Below are 14,862 nucleotides of genomic sequence, written 5' to 3'. Positions count from 1 at the left end.
CACATGGACCCTACACTCAAGAAGCTCTATTTGAGAGGGAAGGTGTGACCCCAACCCTGTGGGCAGTCTTGTTTTGGGGACCTGGGTGTCTTGGGTCTCCCTGAGCTAAGCTGCACTAATTGGTGAGTCTCCTCACCCCATGTAACATTGGCCTAGAGTCCTGGGTCAGCCTGGGTCAGCAGAGAACAGATTAGTCTTGTTCTGCTCAGCTCCACAGGGCAGAACTAAGTGGAATGGGCAGAGGTTTCAGAGAAATAGAATGAAACTCGATATAAAGAAAAAAACTTTCTAACAGTTCGAGCTGTCCCAAAGTAGAATGAGCTGCCTTATGGGAGTGAGTAGTGAGGGGTGCTGGTTCTGAACCTCTAATTCTAGCAAGACTTTAAGCAGAGGTGAGGGTAGAGATTGAACTGTCAAATGACCTCTGAAGCTGAGGAAAATATAGCCATTGCCTGCCAAGGAACATCCGACCCCGACCAGTCCAAGAGGAAAGGAGCGTATTGGTAGCTCTCCACACTGTCCAGCCTCCCTCTGTTTCCACCCCCCCCCCCCAAGTTCCAGCCCCCTCCTACTTGAGAGATAAGAGAGAGGCTTCTGTATCTCCATGTTGGAGACCTAGGAGAGACCTAGGGAAGTTTCCGTTGCTTTGCTCCGTCTCCCCTGGCCCTAGGCTGAATTTCATCTGCGCCTTGGTGGAGACAGGTTGAAGGGACTCACTGGAGAGTGAGAGAGAAGGTGGGGGCAGGGGAGGGGAGATGGGGGGGCTAAGGGGAGAAGTCATATTTCATTTAATACCAGAGGGGTGTTTGGAATCACCTCTCTGTTACCTGCTTTGTGAATTATGTGTGTGGTGAGGAGGGGGCAGAGCAGGGAACAAGGGAGTTAAGGATGCCCTCAGGGTGTCTTTCCCTGGAACTTTACTCTCAGTCTAGATTGAGCTGCCAATCCCATAAGCATGTGTTTTGAGGGCCTATCAGCAGCCTACTAAGACCTACCCTTCTGAGATTACAGTACCCTCAAAATAATCCTGCTCTTCTCCCATGTTCAGATAGCAGTGAATTTTGATCCTCCATTAGTTTAAAAATTATCTTTATCCTTGACTCTTCTTTCTCTAGTCTACACCTCTCTAGGTATAGACTAGAGAACTGTCAATACCTTCTGGCTGTCTATGCTCCCCTTCCCACGCAGCTATTCAACAGGTAGAGAAATTGAGGACCTGGGGAAAAGACTATTCCTAGATTGCAGAGCATCTAGTGGTAAAGACTGCCATGAATCTGGGAAGAGGGACCTTAAGGCTCAGTTGACTTAGCTGCCCCAAAACTGCCAGAGGAAGATAGGGAATCCCCTGTCTTCCCATTAGAATCCCAAAGTCCCCCTAGGCTTTGAACAGTCCAATCCTTGGGAAGCCTCTGTCTGAGGGAGGAAGACAGTCTCATTCTGGATTGCAATAGCCCTATCTATGAGAAAAAGGCAGTGTGGTAGAGTGGATGGTGTATTTGATTTGGACACAGGAAGACCTGTAATCGTGGATAGAGTGCTGGGCCTGAAGGCAGAGGATGATCTTTGACTATTGCAAACTGTGTGACCAAGTCATTTAATGACTGAGCCTCAGTTTCCATATCCATAAAATGTGGATAATAACACTTGTACCTGCCTCAGTGGGCTATTATTAAGGCTCAGATGAAGTGATCTGTGTAAAACACTTTGGAGACTTTGAAGAACTATATAAATGTTAGTTATTATTGGGGTTTTTTTTTTTGGAAGGGCAATTGGGGTTGTGACTTGCCCAAGGTCACACGGCAAGTTTGTGTGTGTGTGTGTGTGTGTGTGTGTGTGTGTGTGTGTGTGTGTTAAGTGTCTGAGGATAGATTTGAACTCAGGTCCTCCTGACTCCAGGGCCAGTGCTCTATTCACTGCACCACCTAGCTGTCCCTAAATGTTAGTTATTATTATATGAAGTACAGACACACTCCTACCCTTGGAGAACCCCTGACCTGAGGGTTAGATGCAGTCCCTCCATTTTCTGACATAGAGACATTAAATGAGATCAAAGCAACTCTTGACGGGGGGAGAGTTGGGGGGAGGCTGAAGGCCTCCCTGCTCCTGATCTAATCCCTCCATGTCCTCTGTTCCTTCTACATTGCTGCTGCGGCCTTTGACGCCTCTCCCCCTTCCCTTCCTGCCTCCCTCCCAACTCCTGCCGGGATGTACAAAGCTAGGCTCCTCATCCCAGCCTCCCCGGAAGGAATTTCCTCTCTGACTGGGGCCCCTGCCAGTGCTGGCCACTTTGTCCTCCCCCCCCCCCCCATGTGGAATCGTTCCCTCTGCCCCACCCAAAGCTCTTATGACCATACTTCCTGTGTCCTCCTTCCTCCCCCTCTTCTCACCCCTGGTCTTCTTGACCCCATCCCTATGTCCCCCAAAGTCTTCTTTCTTTTTCCACCAAGTGAATGGCATCTTAGTGCATTGAAATCCAAGTTCAGGCAGGAAAGGGTATAGAACAAGGAGCTTCCTAGATTTCCTCTGAAGTCTCTGAGGGCTTCCTGGAGGAGGTAAGAATTGAACTGCGCATTTACTTTCTCCTAAGACAAATGGCAATGTTGCACTGCTCCATGATTGAGTCACTTCCTCTCCTCTCAGTTTCATAGGACCATGGCCTTAGAGCTGGGAGAAACCTTAGGGATCGCTTAGGCTACTCTAGTCCCTTCGTTTGACAACAGAGAAAACAGGCTGAGAGATGGGATTTGCCCCAAGCCACAGCTGGGTTTCACTGCCAGGGCTTCTGACTCTACCTGCAGTGCCCTTTCCACCATCCAGGGTACCTGAAGCTGGCCAGGAGAGTGTCTTTGGTTCTGCTGAGGTTTTTCTTCCCCACCCTATCTCATCTGCCTGTTTGTGTCTCATTTCATTAGGTGGCCTGTAAAGTAGGTGGGGGCCTGGAGCCTGGAGAAAAGGGAAAGAATACAGGTCTCTGTTAATTTTCCCCTCTCATGTGAGGAAGCCAGGTGAGCAAAGGGTGGATAAGTACACAGCCCATCTCTTTTGGAGAGCTGGACTTATTACAGGGTGATTTCCCTTTTCTGGACTCAGGAAGATGGGACAAGGAGTTGTTTGTTGTCCCTGGAGGAACATCTCAGGTGTTGGGTGCTATACAGCACCATTCACTCTGAACTGCCCATGCTGAATCCCCTCCCCCCTCCACCAGTGCTTGGGTGTCCAGGGCCCAGGCTGCCAACACCCCCCCCATCCTACCTCCGCCCCTTGCCTCCCTGCCATGGGTAACTTGACCCCTGGCACATGGCCTGGCATTCCTTCATCCACATGAAAGGGAAAACTCCCAGCCTCACCAGCTCACTCTCATCTCTGATGTGACACCCCTCCTCCTTTCCTACCCCCACCATGCCCTCAGGATCTCAGGGCCTGGAGTGACCTCCACGGGTCATCCTTTTCTGTCCACTGTCCCCAGGAAAATAGCCCAGGTGGTTCCCCAGAGGGGTTCACTCTCCCTCAGGTGGATTCAGAACCCCAGATCTCTTATTCCCTGGGAAATCTTTCTTGACTTTTGCTTTGTATTCTTCCTGCTGCAGGGTCAGATATGAGGACTGGGGGCCAATCTCCTCTCTCCAGCCCTACCCAGCATATGCATGCAGACAGACCCATAGACCTCTGCATATACTTATGTGCACACAGACATCTACACTTACTTCCCATGGACAGCCACGTTCAGACATCTGGATATGCACACAAGCACACAGACACACACATACACACTTTGCCTTAGCTCAGAATATTACTTCTCCCCCACTCCTGTTTATTAGGTTGGGGGGGGTTGTACCCCCTGGAGATGTTGTGGGATGCTGGCTCGATAGTCCTGAGACCAGAGGAGCCTCCTCCAACCAAGGTACCCAAATAGTCTGATCTCCAAGAGCCTGCCTTCCCTGTCTGTGGGGTAGGCAAAGACCCAGGGGAAGACCCTGTCTGGGGGGAGGCTGGAGGGGACCAGAGGACAGGAAGGGAGGAATCAAGATGGCAGGAAAGAATTCCTCAGAGATGTGTGGTGTCAGGGACGGGGGATAACGGGGAGTGCAGTTAGGGAGGCAAGGGTGTCCTTCCCTGGGACTCTCAAAGTCAGACTGGTAGGGGAGGGCTGGGGGAGCTGGACAGAATTAACTCCATCTGTCAGCAATCATTCTCCCCCCCCTCCCTTCACTAATCCCTCAATTCTCTGATTCTCCAGTTCACACTCTCAGCTCCTAGAATATGTGTGAGGTATATCACCCTGCCGGGGGCCCTCTCAGGTCATCTGATATGGCCTCTTGCAACTGTGTGTGTGTGTGTGCGTGCGTGTGTGTGTGTGTGCGTGTGTGGGGGTGTATGTGTGGTGTGTGCATGTATGTGCATGTGTGTGGTGTACGTGTGTGGTTGCATGTGTATGTGGTTGCATGTGTGCATGCATGTGTGTGGTGTATGTGTGTGTGTGTGTGTGTGTGTGTGTGTGGTGTCTTTTCTTCCTCTTCCTCTGTGGTCTCCTTACCCTATTACCCCTATGGCTCCTTTCAGGGGGCTGGTGTCCCTGGGTGCCCTCCTGTTCCCCTCCTCTCCCTGCCCTCAGTGGTCCACAGAAGTCTCTACCTCCCAGGTTGGTTGTGAGGGTAAGACGAGATAATATTTGCCAAGTGCTTGGCTGGATGCTCCGGTGACATGCCCAGAAAGAGGAGGACACGGGGTCCTCGTCCTGTCTCTGGCAGTAACTCCCGGTGGGCCTTTGGGTGAGTTGTTCCCTTCCAGCCCTGCCAATCTGCGATGCTCTGTCTAGCCCAACACAGTGAAGCTTTCACAGGGGAGTTTCAGGCACCCTGACTGCTTAGTTAAGGGGGAACTGTTTTCTGCCGATGTGTAGGACAACGCTGCATGATGACATGCATAGACAGAAACATTCACCACTGTACCTATGCATGCCCATACAACCTAGCCATGGCACAGTGTAGGTCACGCATACACATGCGTGTAAACATGCATGCACATGCATGTACAGATTATCCAAAGTCTTGGAATAGTTTATTGAAGCTTTAAAATGCCCTCAGACTTTTGGTTCAACCTTTTATTACCTTTGTATATTTGTATGCATATATAATGAGAGAAAGAGGAGGGAGGAAAGGCAAGCAGTAGTGGCTAGAGAACTTGTTTGTGAAGTCAGGGTTCAAATACTGCCTTGCTCATATGACCCTGGGCAAACCACTCACCTTCTCCGTGTCCCAGGAAGTTCTAGAAGACAGAATGGCTGCCTGTCTACATGGGAGAGGGACTTTCCATGACAGGAGACACATAAGTAGGCATACAAATGCATGCATGCACAGTGTTCCATTACACATAGACACAACTACACACATAATACCCAGACAGTGCTGTTAACACATGAGACTACATGTGGACTTACACACAGTGTCTGTTACACGGGGCTCAGAGCACCCGGGCGCAATGACGGGGAAGGAACACAGATATAAATTTCCAGTCAGAGAGATTTCCTAGGGAGTCTGGGGGATAATAGGAGGGTGTGGTCTGTCCTGTTTCCTTTTTTCTGAGTTTTTCCAGGAGTGATGATCCCCCTCTGAATCTCTTAGCCATAAATCCCTACCAGACCTTTATCCCCCTATCAGAGCCCCAACATGTGGTGGGGTTGGGTAGTGTTTGTGAGGGAGCCAAGGAGAGGAGTTGAGGGGCAGGGAGTCATTTCTCCTCTTTCAGGAAACCCTCAACACGTCCATCTCAGACTCTATCCTATAATCAGCTCACCTGCCCCTACAACATACCAACAATATGGGATATGGACACTTGGCCAGGAAGCCTTCTCTTACTGCTTCTGTTCTACCTTCAGTCAAATCCCTCTCACTTCACTCCTCTGAATGTGGATGGTAGTTTTATAGAACCATCCTTGACTTTCTTGTGGGGTATTCTTAAAACACCTTTCTCAGAGTGTATCCTCTCTCTTCCCAGCCTCCCCTCCGTCCCTCCCTACCTCCAAACCTAACCCCTTGATTGGAAAGTTCCTTTTACCATCCAATCTGTGTCCCTTCTGCTGTCTGGTCAAGTGCAGAGAAAGGAAGATCTTTAAGGACACCCGCCAACCCCCGTCCCCACAGGTTATGTTTCTTCCTTCTCTGACTCCTGGGGGGGGGGGGCTGGGCTGAGAAGACTTTGCTTACAGACCTTTTCCATACAGCCCTAATTTTCCTTTGCTCTGGAAAATGTGTCGGGGCTGCTGACAGACAGCACATGTGGCCGGACGTTTGTAACCTATTCCCGGCCCCAGGGGCTAGGCTGGGGGAGGTGGAGAAGGATGGGGGCCAAGGACAGGGGAGGAGAAATGCCCCCTGAAGTTCACAGATTAGGGGCACATATACGATTTCCTTTCACTCATCCCATCATTTCTTCCTACTATGGTCAGGTCAGAAAGAAATAGGTATGAAGGTTTGAGGCTAGATGTTAGGAAGAACTTTTTGATAGGTGTGTGTGTGGGGGGAAAGGTGATGGTGATCTAGAGAGTTTTGGGAGCTCCACCTTTCTTCCCTCTTCCCTTCTTTTTAGAGCTATCCTGTCAGGACCTTCAGAACTCAGTCCCTCCAAATGGGAAGTTGACCATAAGGAGTACTGTTGGGTGAAGAGCTTGGGAGAGACTGTGTGAATGTGTGTATGCATGTATATATATATGTGTGTGTGTGTGTGTGTGTATGTATGTATGTATGTTCGTATGAGAAGGGTAACAGGGACGGTCTTTCTCCCTGGATCTCTTTAGCTCCAAGCACACAGCAGGTGTGTTAGTACAAGTTTGCTGAATGAATGGATGTGCAGGATACAGGTGAACCTCACTTAGCACATTGGAGATATAGCTATGTGCCATATTGTATATATGAGACATATATGAGTACAAACACACACATACACAATAAAATCACAAGTTTATAGACTGTAGGTTAAGAACCCCTGAACTAGAGGAAATCAAAGGTTCCTTCCAGCTCTGATAGCCTGTGATTCTAGGTGGGGGCTCTTGCCCTGTAGGCCCAGAGGGAATGAGGGGCTCCAAGCTATAGTGGAAGTGAATAGGGGCCAATACAGTCCCTCTTTTGATGCAGAAGGATGATGATGGGGGGGGCTGGGAGTGGGGGTGGGGGGGGTGGGGATGATGATGGCGGTGGCCAGTGGCAGAGGAAATGAGGCCCATCAAGGAAGGAGATAAACAAGGTTCTCCTCCAGCAGCTAGTCTGCCTCTCTCTTTTAGGGCCCTCCTGGAGAAAAACTCTTTAGACTGATGTGCCTGGGTCCCATTACCTCTTCCATCCTAGCTCATAGTCCAACAACTTTGCTGACCATCTCCCTCCTCCTGCCCATCTCAGGCAGTGACCCTGACTTGTATGTGATTTCTCCTTCCAATGATCTGAACCTATTCTTTTAGACAACCTGAAGTCTACTCTCTGCCCCTGTTCTCTCCCCTCTCTCCCCTGGGGCTTAGCCATGGTGGGCCTCAGGCTTTGGGAGATCTGAGACAGACCATAAGTCCTATAGCTAGGCCAGATGTTTGCTCTCTGTCCAGGGATCGAAGGCCAGGGGTCATTGGCTCCCTTTGAGGTAGCTAATGAGGTAACAAGGGGGCCCATGTTCCCAGGGGAGGCAGGAGTTAAGTTTATTAGCCCCTGGAATCCAATTAGTCTTGAAGGGTATGAATCTTTTGGAAGGGGTGGAGTAGGGGAGAGGGGTGTGGCTGAGCTGGGTGCAATAGGCTGGTCAGACCTACGGCTGCCCTGATTCATAGCCCTTGGTCTGGTCCAGTCATCTGCTAGAGGAGGGACTGTGGTTAGAAGCTGAAAGTGTCCTCAAAGGTGAAAGACCAACCTAAAAGACCGAGGTAGGGCAGTCATGTCCGACTCTTTGTGACCCCATCTGGGGTTTTCTTGGCAAAGACACTGGACTGTTTGCCATTTCCTTCTCCAGCTCGTTTTACAGATGAGGAAACTGAAGCAGGGTCAAGTGACTTGCCCAGGGTCACACAGTTAGTAAGTGTCTGAGGCCAGATTGGAACTCAGGAAGATAAGTCTTTCTTACTCCAGGGCTATCACTCTATTCATTGCTCCACCTAGCTGCCCCAAAGAGAACCTGAGGACGGGTAAATTGGAGTGGATGGACTGATCCCTGGTGGCCCTGGGATAATGGATAAGATTGCTGGGGGTTGCCACTTCTGATGGCATCATCATGACCCACATCTGTCTCTTCCCAGGCTGTTAATCTCTAAGATATTTTAAAACCCCCTACAAAATGGGGGAGAAGATAAGAGTTCAGGATTAGAGACTGAAAGCTAGAAGATCAGGGAGTCCTGGGTGGTGGACTGAAGATCCTCTTTCTCTGTCTCCCTCCCTCCCTCTCCCTCTATCTGCCTTTTCCTCTCCTCTGTCTGTCTCTCTCCCTCCCTCTTCCTTTTCCGTTCCTTCTGTCTCTCTCCTTCCCTTCCCTCCCTCTCTCATTTGTGTCTCCTCTCCTTCTCTGACTCTTCTCTCTTCCCCATAACTGACTTTGATCCTTCTCTCCTTCCTTCCTCCCTCCCCCACTCTTGACTCATTAGTCTGCTTCTGCCTGTCTCTCCATCACACTCTTATTGCTTCCTTCTGTCCTTGTTTTCACGTATCCCTTGTGTCTCTTTCTGCCCATTTCTAGCTTCTCTCTCTCTCTGAGTAGCTGCCCATTTCTGTTCCTGGATGGGTATTTTTCTCACTGCTTACCCCTGTTTCCCCATTGCTGTTTTTCCCTTCCCCCAGGTTAGACAAGAAGCCAAGAGGATGCTTCCTGTACTTTCCACCATAAGATTCCCTCTCCCTTTCTTGTAGCCACCTCCCTTTCTAAATCTTACCTGTCCTTTGAGGCCCAGCTCCTCCAGGAAGCCTTCCCTGACTGCTGCAGCCATGTGGCACTCTCCCCTCTCCAGCCTCCTCACGAACTTAGCATCTGAACCACACACCCTCTGTCCTTGATCACACACTGTCCTGTTTTATCCTCTGACGGTTCCCTGCACCTGAATCTCCTTCTTTTCAGTCAGACCGTGAGCTCCCCAGGGTCAGGGATACAGGCTGCTCTCTCCTCCCTCTGAGCAGAGCCCAGCCCAAGGGCTTCGGTACAAATCCTTTAAGTAGGAAACTGAGGCCCAGGATGGGGGAAAACTTGTCGAAAATCATTCAGGGCTAAGGGAAAACTGCTGGATTTTGGATATGCAAGATTGGGCTTTTGATGGAATGGCTATGCAGAACCCTGTAGCAAGGAGGAGGTGGTGGTAGTCAGATCTAGAGGCATTATGTTGGGGAATAATTCTCATAACAGGGGGGGTGGGCTGGAGCAAACAACCCCAGTTAGCAAGCAGAAAAAGTCAGAGGAGAGTAGTAGGGTGCGCATGTGGGGAGGGGAAGGGAGGGAGAGGGAAAGAGACCATGGGCTCAGAAAACGTAAGCCCTTTTCAGGAGACCAAGGTAGACAGGATCAGCATTCTTGCCTAGACCTGCCTCCCCCAGGAAGCCCTCCTGGGTTGTTTCCAAGACTCTCCCCTGGCTTCAGGCCCCACTCCTAGCCCCTGATGATTGATTAACTGGTAGGAGGAGTAGAGGGGCCAGGGTATCCACCCCCACCCCCCAGGGACCCACCCCAACCCCTTAGCAGCTGCCGCAGTTGTTTCATTTAGCAGGTGAACAGAGAGGAGCTTCCCCTGTGCCGGTTTGTTGTTTTTCTTTAATTAAACATCTGGAGTTTCTGGCCAGGGTCTGGGTTGCTTCATGGACCCTTTGCTGACAGGTTCCCCCTCCCCCTGTACTCCCCTCCTATAGACAGGGGCTCCCTCTCCTCCCTTTCTGCCCTGGGGGAGCCCTTGGTCTGAGGGAGAATATCCAACTCCTGCCCTTGGGGAGTCCTTAGTTTGGGGAGCTGAGAAACTCAGGCCCCCACTTCAAGTAGCCTGTGGTCTGGGGTGGAGAAAAGTACTGTTCCTTCTCTTGAAGATTTGCAGATCTGTTGAGAGGGAGACATGATTCTCTCCGTGGGGAGTCCTCAGCCTAAGGGAGCTACATGGCCCTGCCCTGGGGGACCCCTAGGTGTTGGGGGAGAGATCTGGTTTCCCCTCTCTTAGAGAGCCCTTAGTTTGAGTGGGGAGGAGATCTGGACAGGGTGACAGTCAGGATATGCATATAAATGATCTCCAGGCCTTCTCTGGGGTGAGTGAGGGGGATGGAGATGGATCTTCCAAGCCACAGCAGAGGTCACCTTCTTCAGCATTTCCTGTGAGGGCAGTGTGGTGTGGTGCAGTGCCAATACCGCTGAGTCTGGAGTCAAAGGACCTATGTTCTAATCTTGGCTTGGCTGCTAACTACCTGTGTGACCTTGGCAAGTTTTTTTTCCCCTCTCTGGGCCTCAGTTTCCTAGTGAGGGGTTTGCATTGAATGTTTCCTAAGATTCCTTCTGAATCGAAATCCTATAATCTTATGATTGAGGGTAAAGAGGTGGTGGGGGTGGGGGTGGGGAAGGGACTGTACTCTCATTCCTATTCCTTCTTGGGGTAAGCCTTAGCTTCTCTCTGTTTCTGTCCCTCAGTCTGTCTTTCTGGCCGTCTCCATCACTGCCTCCTCCCCCACAGCTGGGGGCTTGGCTGAACTCCAGTAACCCCATTAAGGAGGCCTCTGCCCTCTTCCCTCCCCCCCTCCCCAATCGATATAGCCGGTTCCCTTTCCGGCTTTACCCATGCATAGTGGAGCTGTCTCTGGGGAGAGGGGGGTATGTATGGAAGTACAACCATGGCACAACCAATTGGCCTCAGGGTGGGCACCCCCATGACCTGGGTACCTGGGTCCTCCTGTGAGAAAAGTTCCTATTCCCCTTCCTTCCCAGCATGGAACGAGTTATGCATCAAGACAGCTGAGCATTGAAATAACTGTACATGGGGATTAACGTGGATCTTGCTGCTATCTGTGAAGTTAATGGGATAGTCCTACGGGATCATAGTTTTAGAGCTAGCTTGTTCCACTCTCTTCTTTTACAGATAAGCAGACTGGGCCTCAGAGAGCTTTGATTTGCCTGGGGTCACGACGGAGTTAGGATTTGAATCCAAATCTTCCTGTTTCATATCCAGTACCCTAGCTACTATATACCAGTGCATCATTATGACTTGTCTAGATGTTTAAGTATGTGGTAGGAATAGCTGTATATTTGAACAGGAGTGCATCACCATGGACATGTGCCTTGATATAGGGGCAGGGAGGCAGAGAGATCAGTTGACTTATGGGCCCTGGCAGGCCTAGAAAGGTCTGCAAAGATCATCTGGTCTAACCCACTACTCCTGGGCAGTGTAAAGGGGGTGATTTCTCCTTCACTTTAGAAACATGAAGACCAGTGCCTGGTCTGAAGGGGTTCAGGGATGGTCCTTGGGGTGTCAGGTACTAGAGGAGAGAAGCTCCCATGGGCCATCTGGCCTTCCTCTCATTTCTGACCCTGAATCAGACATCATCTGAAACCAGTTGTCCCTCATGATTTCCCTAGTTGCTGCTGATTCAAAGGATGATAGACAGGAAGAGAGAGGGTGTCCCATTTCTCCCCACTCCCCCCTTTGCTTTGTGTCTATTTGCCTCTTTCACATCTTTCATCTTTGTAATGATGATATTTATGTAGTGATCTTTACATAATTAGCTCATCTGATTTTTAACAGCCCTTTGAGGTATTTATAATAGTATTATTATCCCCATTTTGCAGATGAGGAAAATGAGATTTAGAGAAATTAAATTCCTTGCCCAGGGCTCTATAAATGATAAGTGTTAGAGATGATTCAAACTCAGGGCTCTCCAAATAGTCTCTATCCACCTTTCTTTTTGTCTCCCTCTTTCTCTTATTTTCTTTTTCTTTTTCTATTTTTTGGTATAAAGCACACTAATAAATGATGAGGGAAATGAGACTAGACAATGGCATGGAAAAGATCTGGGGTTCTCAGTGAACTCCAAGCTTGTTATGAGCTAACATTATGACCAAAACATTGCAGCCAAAAAAAGCTCATTCAGTCTTAGGATGTAGTAATAGACCCATGATGTTTAGGATGAGGTCTGACACATCTGGAGTATTGTGCCCAGTTCCAGGAGCCATGTTTTAGGAAGGACATTGGCAAATTGGGATGCCAGAGTAGGGCAATCAGGGTGGTGAAAGGAATGAAGAAGCCAGGGATCTTGGTAGGATAGAAGATTTAAGGTGGGGGTGGGACGGTAGGATGTGGCAGCTGCCTTTTAGTATTTGAAGGACTGTTATGTGAATGATTAGATTTCTTCTGTCTGGGCAGAACCAGGAGCAATGGAGCTACAGAGAGGCACGATTCCTTAACCATCCAAGTTATCCCAAAGTGTAATAGTGGGCTGCCTCACCCTGTGAAGTGAAAACAGCCTAGATTTGGGGCCACAGGGACTGAGCTTCTACTTGCTTAAGTGACCTTGGGTGAGTCCTCTAACTTTCACCTCCCTGGAGCCCAGCTCCCTCATTGGTAAAATCAGGAAGCTGGACTCAGTGTCCTCTGAGTTCCCTTCCAGCAATGTCTGGAAGTCGATGTATGATCCTATGATTCGATGTGTAACACAGTGCTTGGCTCCCAATAACAGCTTAATCCACACTTTTTCATTCCTTTGTCATCACTAGAGGTTTTCACAAGTACAAGTGGGATGGCCACTTGTCTGGGATTTTGTCAAGGAAACTCCTGTTGGACGAAACGGTTTCTGTGATCACTTCTGCCTCTGAACGTCTGTGATTCTGAGCATTGAACCAGAAGTTAGCGGACCTGGGTTCTAGTGCCTGGGACTGTCACTTAATAGCTGTGTGACCTTATTGGGTCTCAGTTCCCTCATCTGTAAAGGGGGGATAGTAATCATACCTGCTTTATTTACCTGACAGGGCTGTTGTTAGGATCAAAGGAGAAAATGTATTTGGTAGGGCATGGTAAAGTAAAAGAAGTATAATACAAAGGTTAAGGCCATGGTCATTTCTCATCTGAAGGCAAGATCACTAAGAATGCAGCCGGAAGGTATGGGTGGAATCTGCAGAGATCCAGATGCTTGATGAAATGGGGTCTTTGGGGTTGCTCAGCCTTTTTCCCTCCTCTCCTCCCCCCACTTTACTGTGGGTCCAGACACTGCTGCCACCTCGTGGCCACTAGAGGACGGTCACTGTAGTGAAATGGGTGCTGGGTGCTGGGAGAACTGCAAACCTCTATAGAAGGGTCTGCCAACAAGCTACTAGGCATCCTCAGCCCAGGGGATAGGTCAGTGAGTGGTTTCCTCAGTTTGGTGCTAAGCCAAGGCCTCTCTTCCTCCCTTCTGTTCCCTTCCCCCCAGTGCCACCCCGAGAGCCTGTCCTCACCTGCCGCTCCAACAGCTACCCCAAGGGATTCTACTGCAGCTGGCACTTACCTGCACCCACATACATACCCAACACCTTCAATGTGACAGTTCTGTAAGTGACTCTGCCTCCAGTTCCTAGGGACCAGCCTGTGAGTCTGAGGAGGGCAAGGAGCTGGGCTGGGGCTCATTTGGGAAGGCTTTCTGGAGGAGAAAGCCTGGGGTTTCTACCTGGAAAGAAGGGAGGGGTGAGCTATGAGGGTCCCTGAGTAACAGATAACCTCTTTGTCCCCCTTGATCTCTGTCACCACCTCTCTTTTTCCTTCTTCCCCTTCCCCTTGGGTAGGCATGGCTCCAAATTGTTAGGCTGTGAGAAGGACCCAGCCCCCAAGAACCGGTGTCACATCCGATATACACACCTCTTCTCTACAATCAAATACAAGGTCACGCTGACGGTCACTAATGCCCTGGGCCACAACTCCACAGCCATCACCTTTGATGAGTTCACTATAGGTAAGGTGTGAGCATGGAGACAAAGACAACCTGGGGAATTAATCTACTACAGCCCTCCAAGAGCACAGAGGGACTGTGTAATCAGAGTAGGATTGATCAATTCTGGCTTCCTGGTGGAGGGGTCTTGAGGGGTTCTGAAAGTAACAGACGCAGCCTGCTCAACGGGATATAGGGATATGTTGGCTTGAGTTGAAGCATAAGCTTATTGTGGTTAGACACCATCGGTGGTGATGCTGGTGGCTTTGTTAGCTCTCCCCAGTTTGGGTTGCCCCTTCCTTAATTTCCCAGAGGCAGGTAATTAACTTCCCATTATCTCCTTTAGCTGGGGAAATCATTACTTCCATCATTATAAACACTGGTGCCCTCTGAAGCAGCCACCTGCCAGGTTTTCCCTGAGAACCGAGAGAACTAGTATTGAGCTCCGTCTCTGAAAGCACCAGTTCAACAAAGCCTGGAAATCAGGCTACCTGGGTCCTGCCATAAAGTGTTCCCCATTCTGTCTGTACCCCATATAGCACATAAAGGAAAGGACTAAGGCTGCATTCAGGGGAATCTCCCAGGATCCCTTCAGGGAGCCCTTCTAGCCTTCCAGGATCTCCCTCAGTCTTCCTTTGGGGATTCTCAAAACCTCAGGACCCTGGATCTGTCCTCCTCCTAGGGAGCTCCTAGATCAGGTCTGAGGGTCTCCCCCAGAGTGGTGTTTTACAGGTCTGCCCCTGTACTCCCTGGCAAAGGAGGCTGAGATATGACTTCGAGGGTGCCTTCATTTACCTTCCTGAGGTCTGGACACCTCAATGACTCCAGTGGGAACCAGATTTGCTGTGGAGGGCAGTCATGTCCCCTATCAGACTGGGTGGGTGGGGGTGCCCCCTGAGGGTAGAAGCCATGTATCTCCTCAAATTGGATCCTTGAAGGTCTTCCCTCAGATAACCCATCAGGGTTTTTGGGTGTGTTGCTGATG

At 49.9% G+C, this 14,862-nt stretch overlaps 1 protein-coding gene across 4 annotated transcripts in view; it reads left to right on the top strand.

The window, feature by feature from the left end:
• CNTFR (ciliary neurotrophic factor receptor) overlaps nucleotides 1-14,862 on the top strand; it is a 101,474-nt gene that overhangs the window by 71,710 nt on the left and 14,902 nt on the right. For all 4 annotated transcript variants that reach the window (XM_069101919.1, XM_069101921.1, XM_069101922.1 and 1 more), the window contains exons 4-5: nucleotides 13,386-13,503; nucleotides 13,735-13,901. In XM_069101919.1, coding sequence (XP_068958020.1) covers nucleotides 13,386-13,503; nucleotides 13,735-13,901 — 285 coding nt within the window. The remainder of the gene's footprint in view (nucleotides 1-13,385; nucleotides 13,504-13,734; nucleotides 13,902-14,862) is intronic.

The sequence above is a fragment of the Petaurus breviceps genome, unplaced genomic scaffold, assembly GCF_028583685.1.
Source record: "Petaurus breviceps papuanus isolate PSGF00001 unplaced genomic scaffold, PetGlider_PUasm1.0 520, whole genome shotgun sequence".
Classification (NCBI taxonomy): domain Eukaryota; kingdom Metazoa; phylum Chordata; class Mammalia; order Diprotodontia; family Petauridae; genus Petaurus; species Petaurus breviceps.
This window is presented reverse-complemented; position numbering and strand designations above follow the sequence as displayed.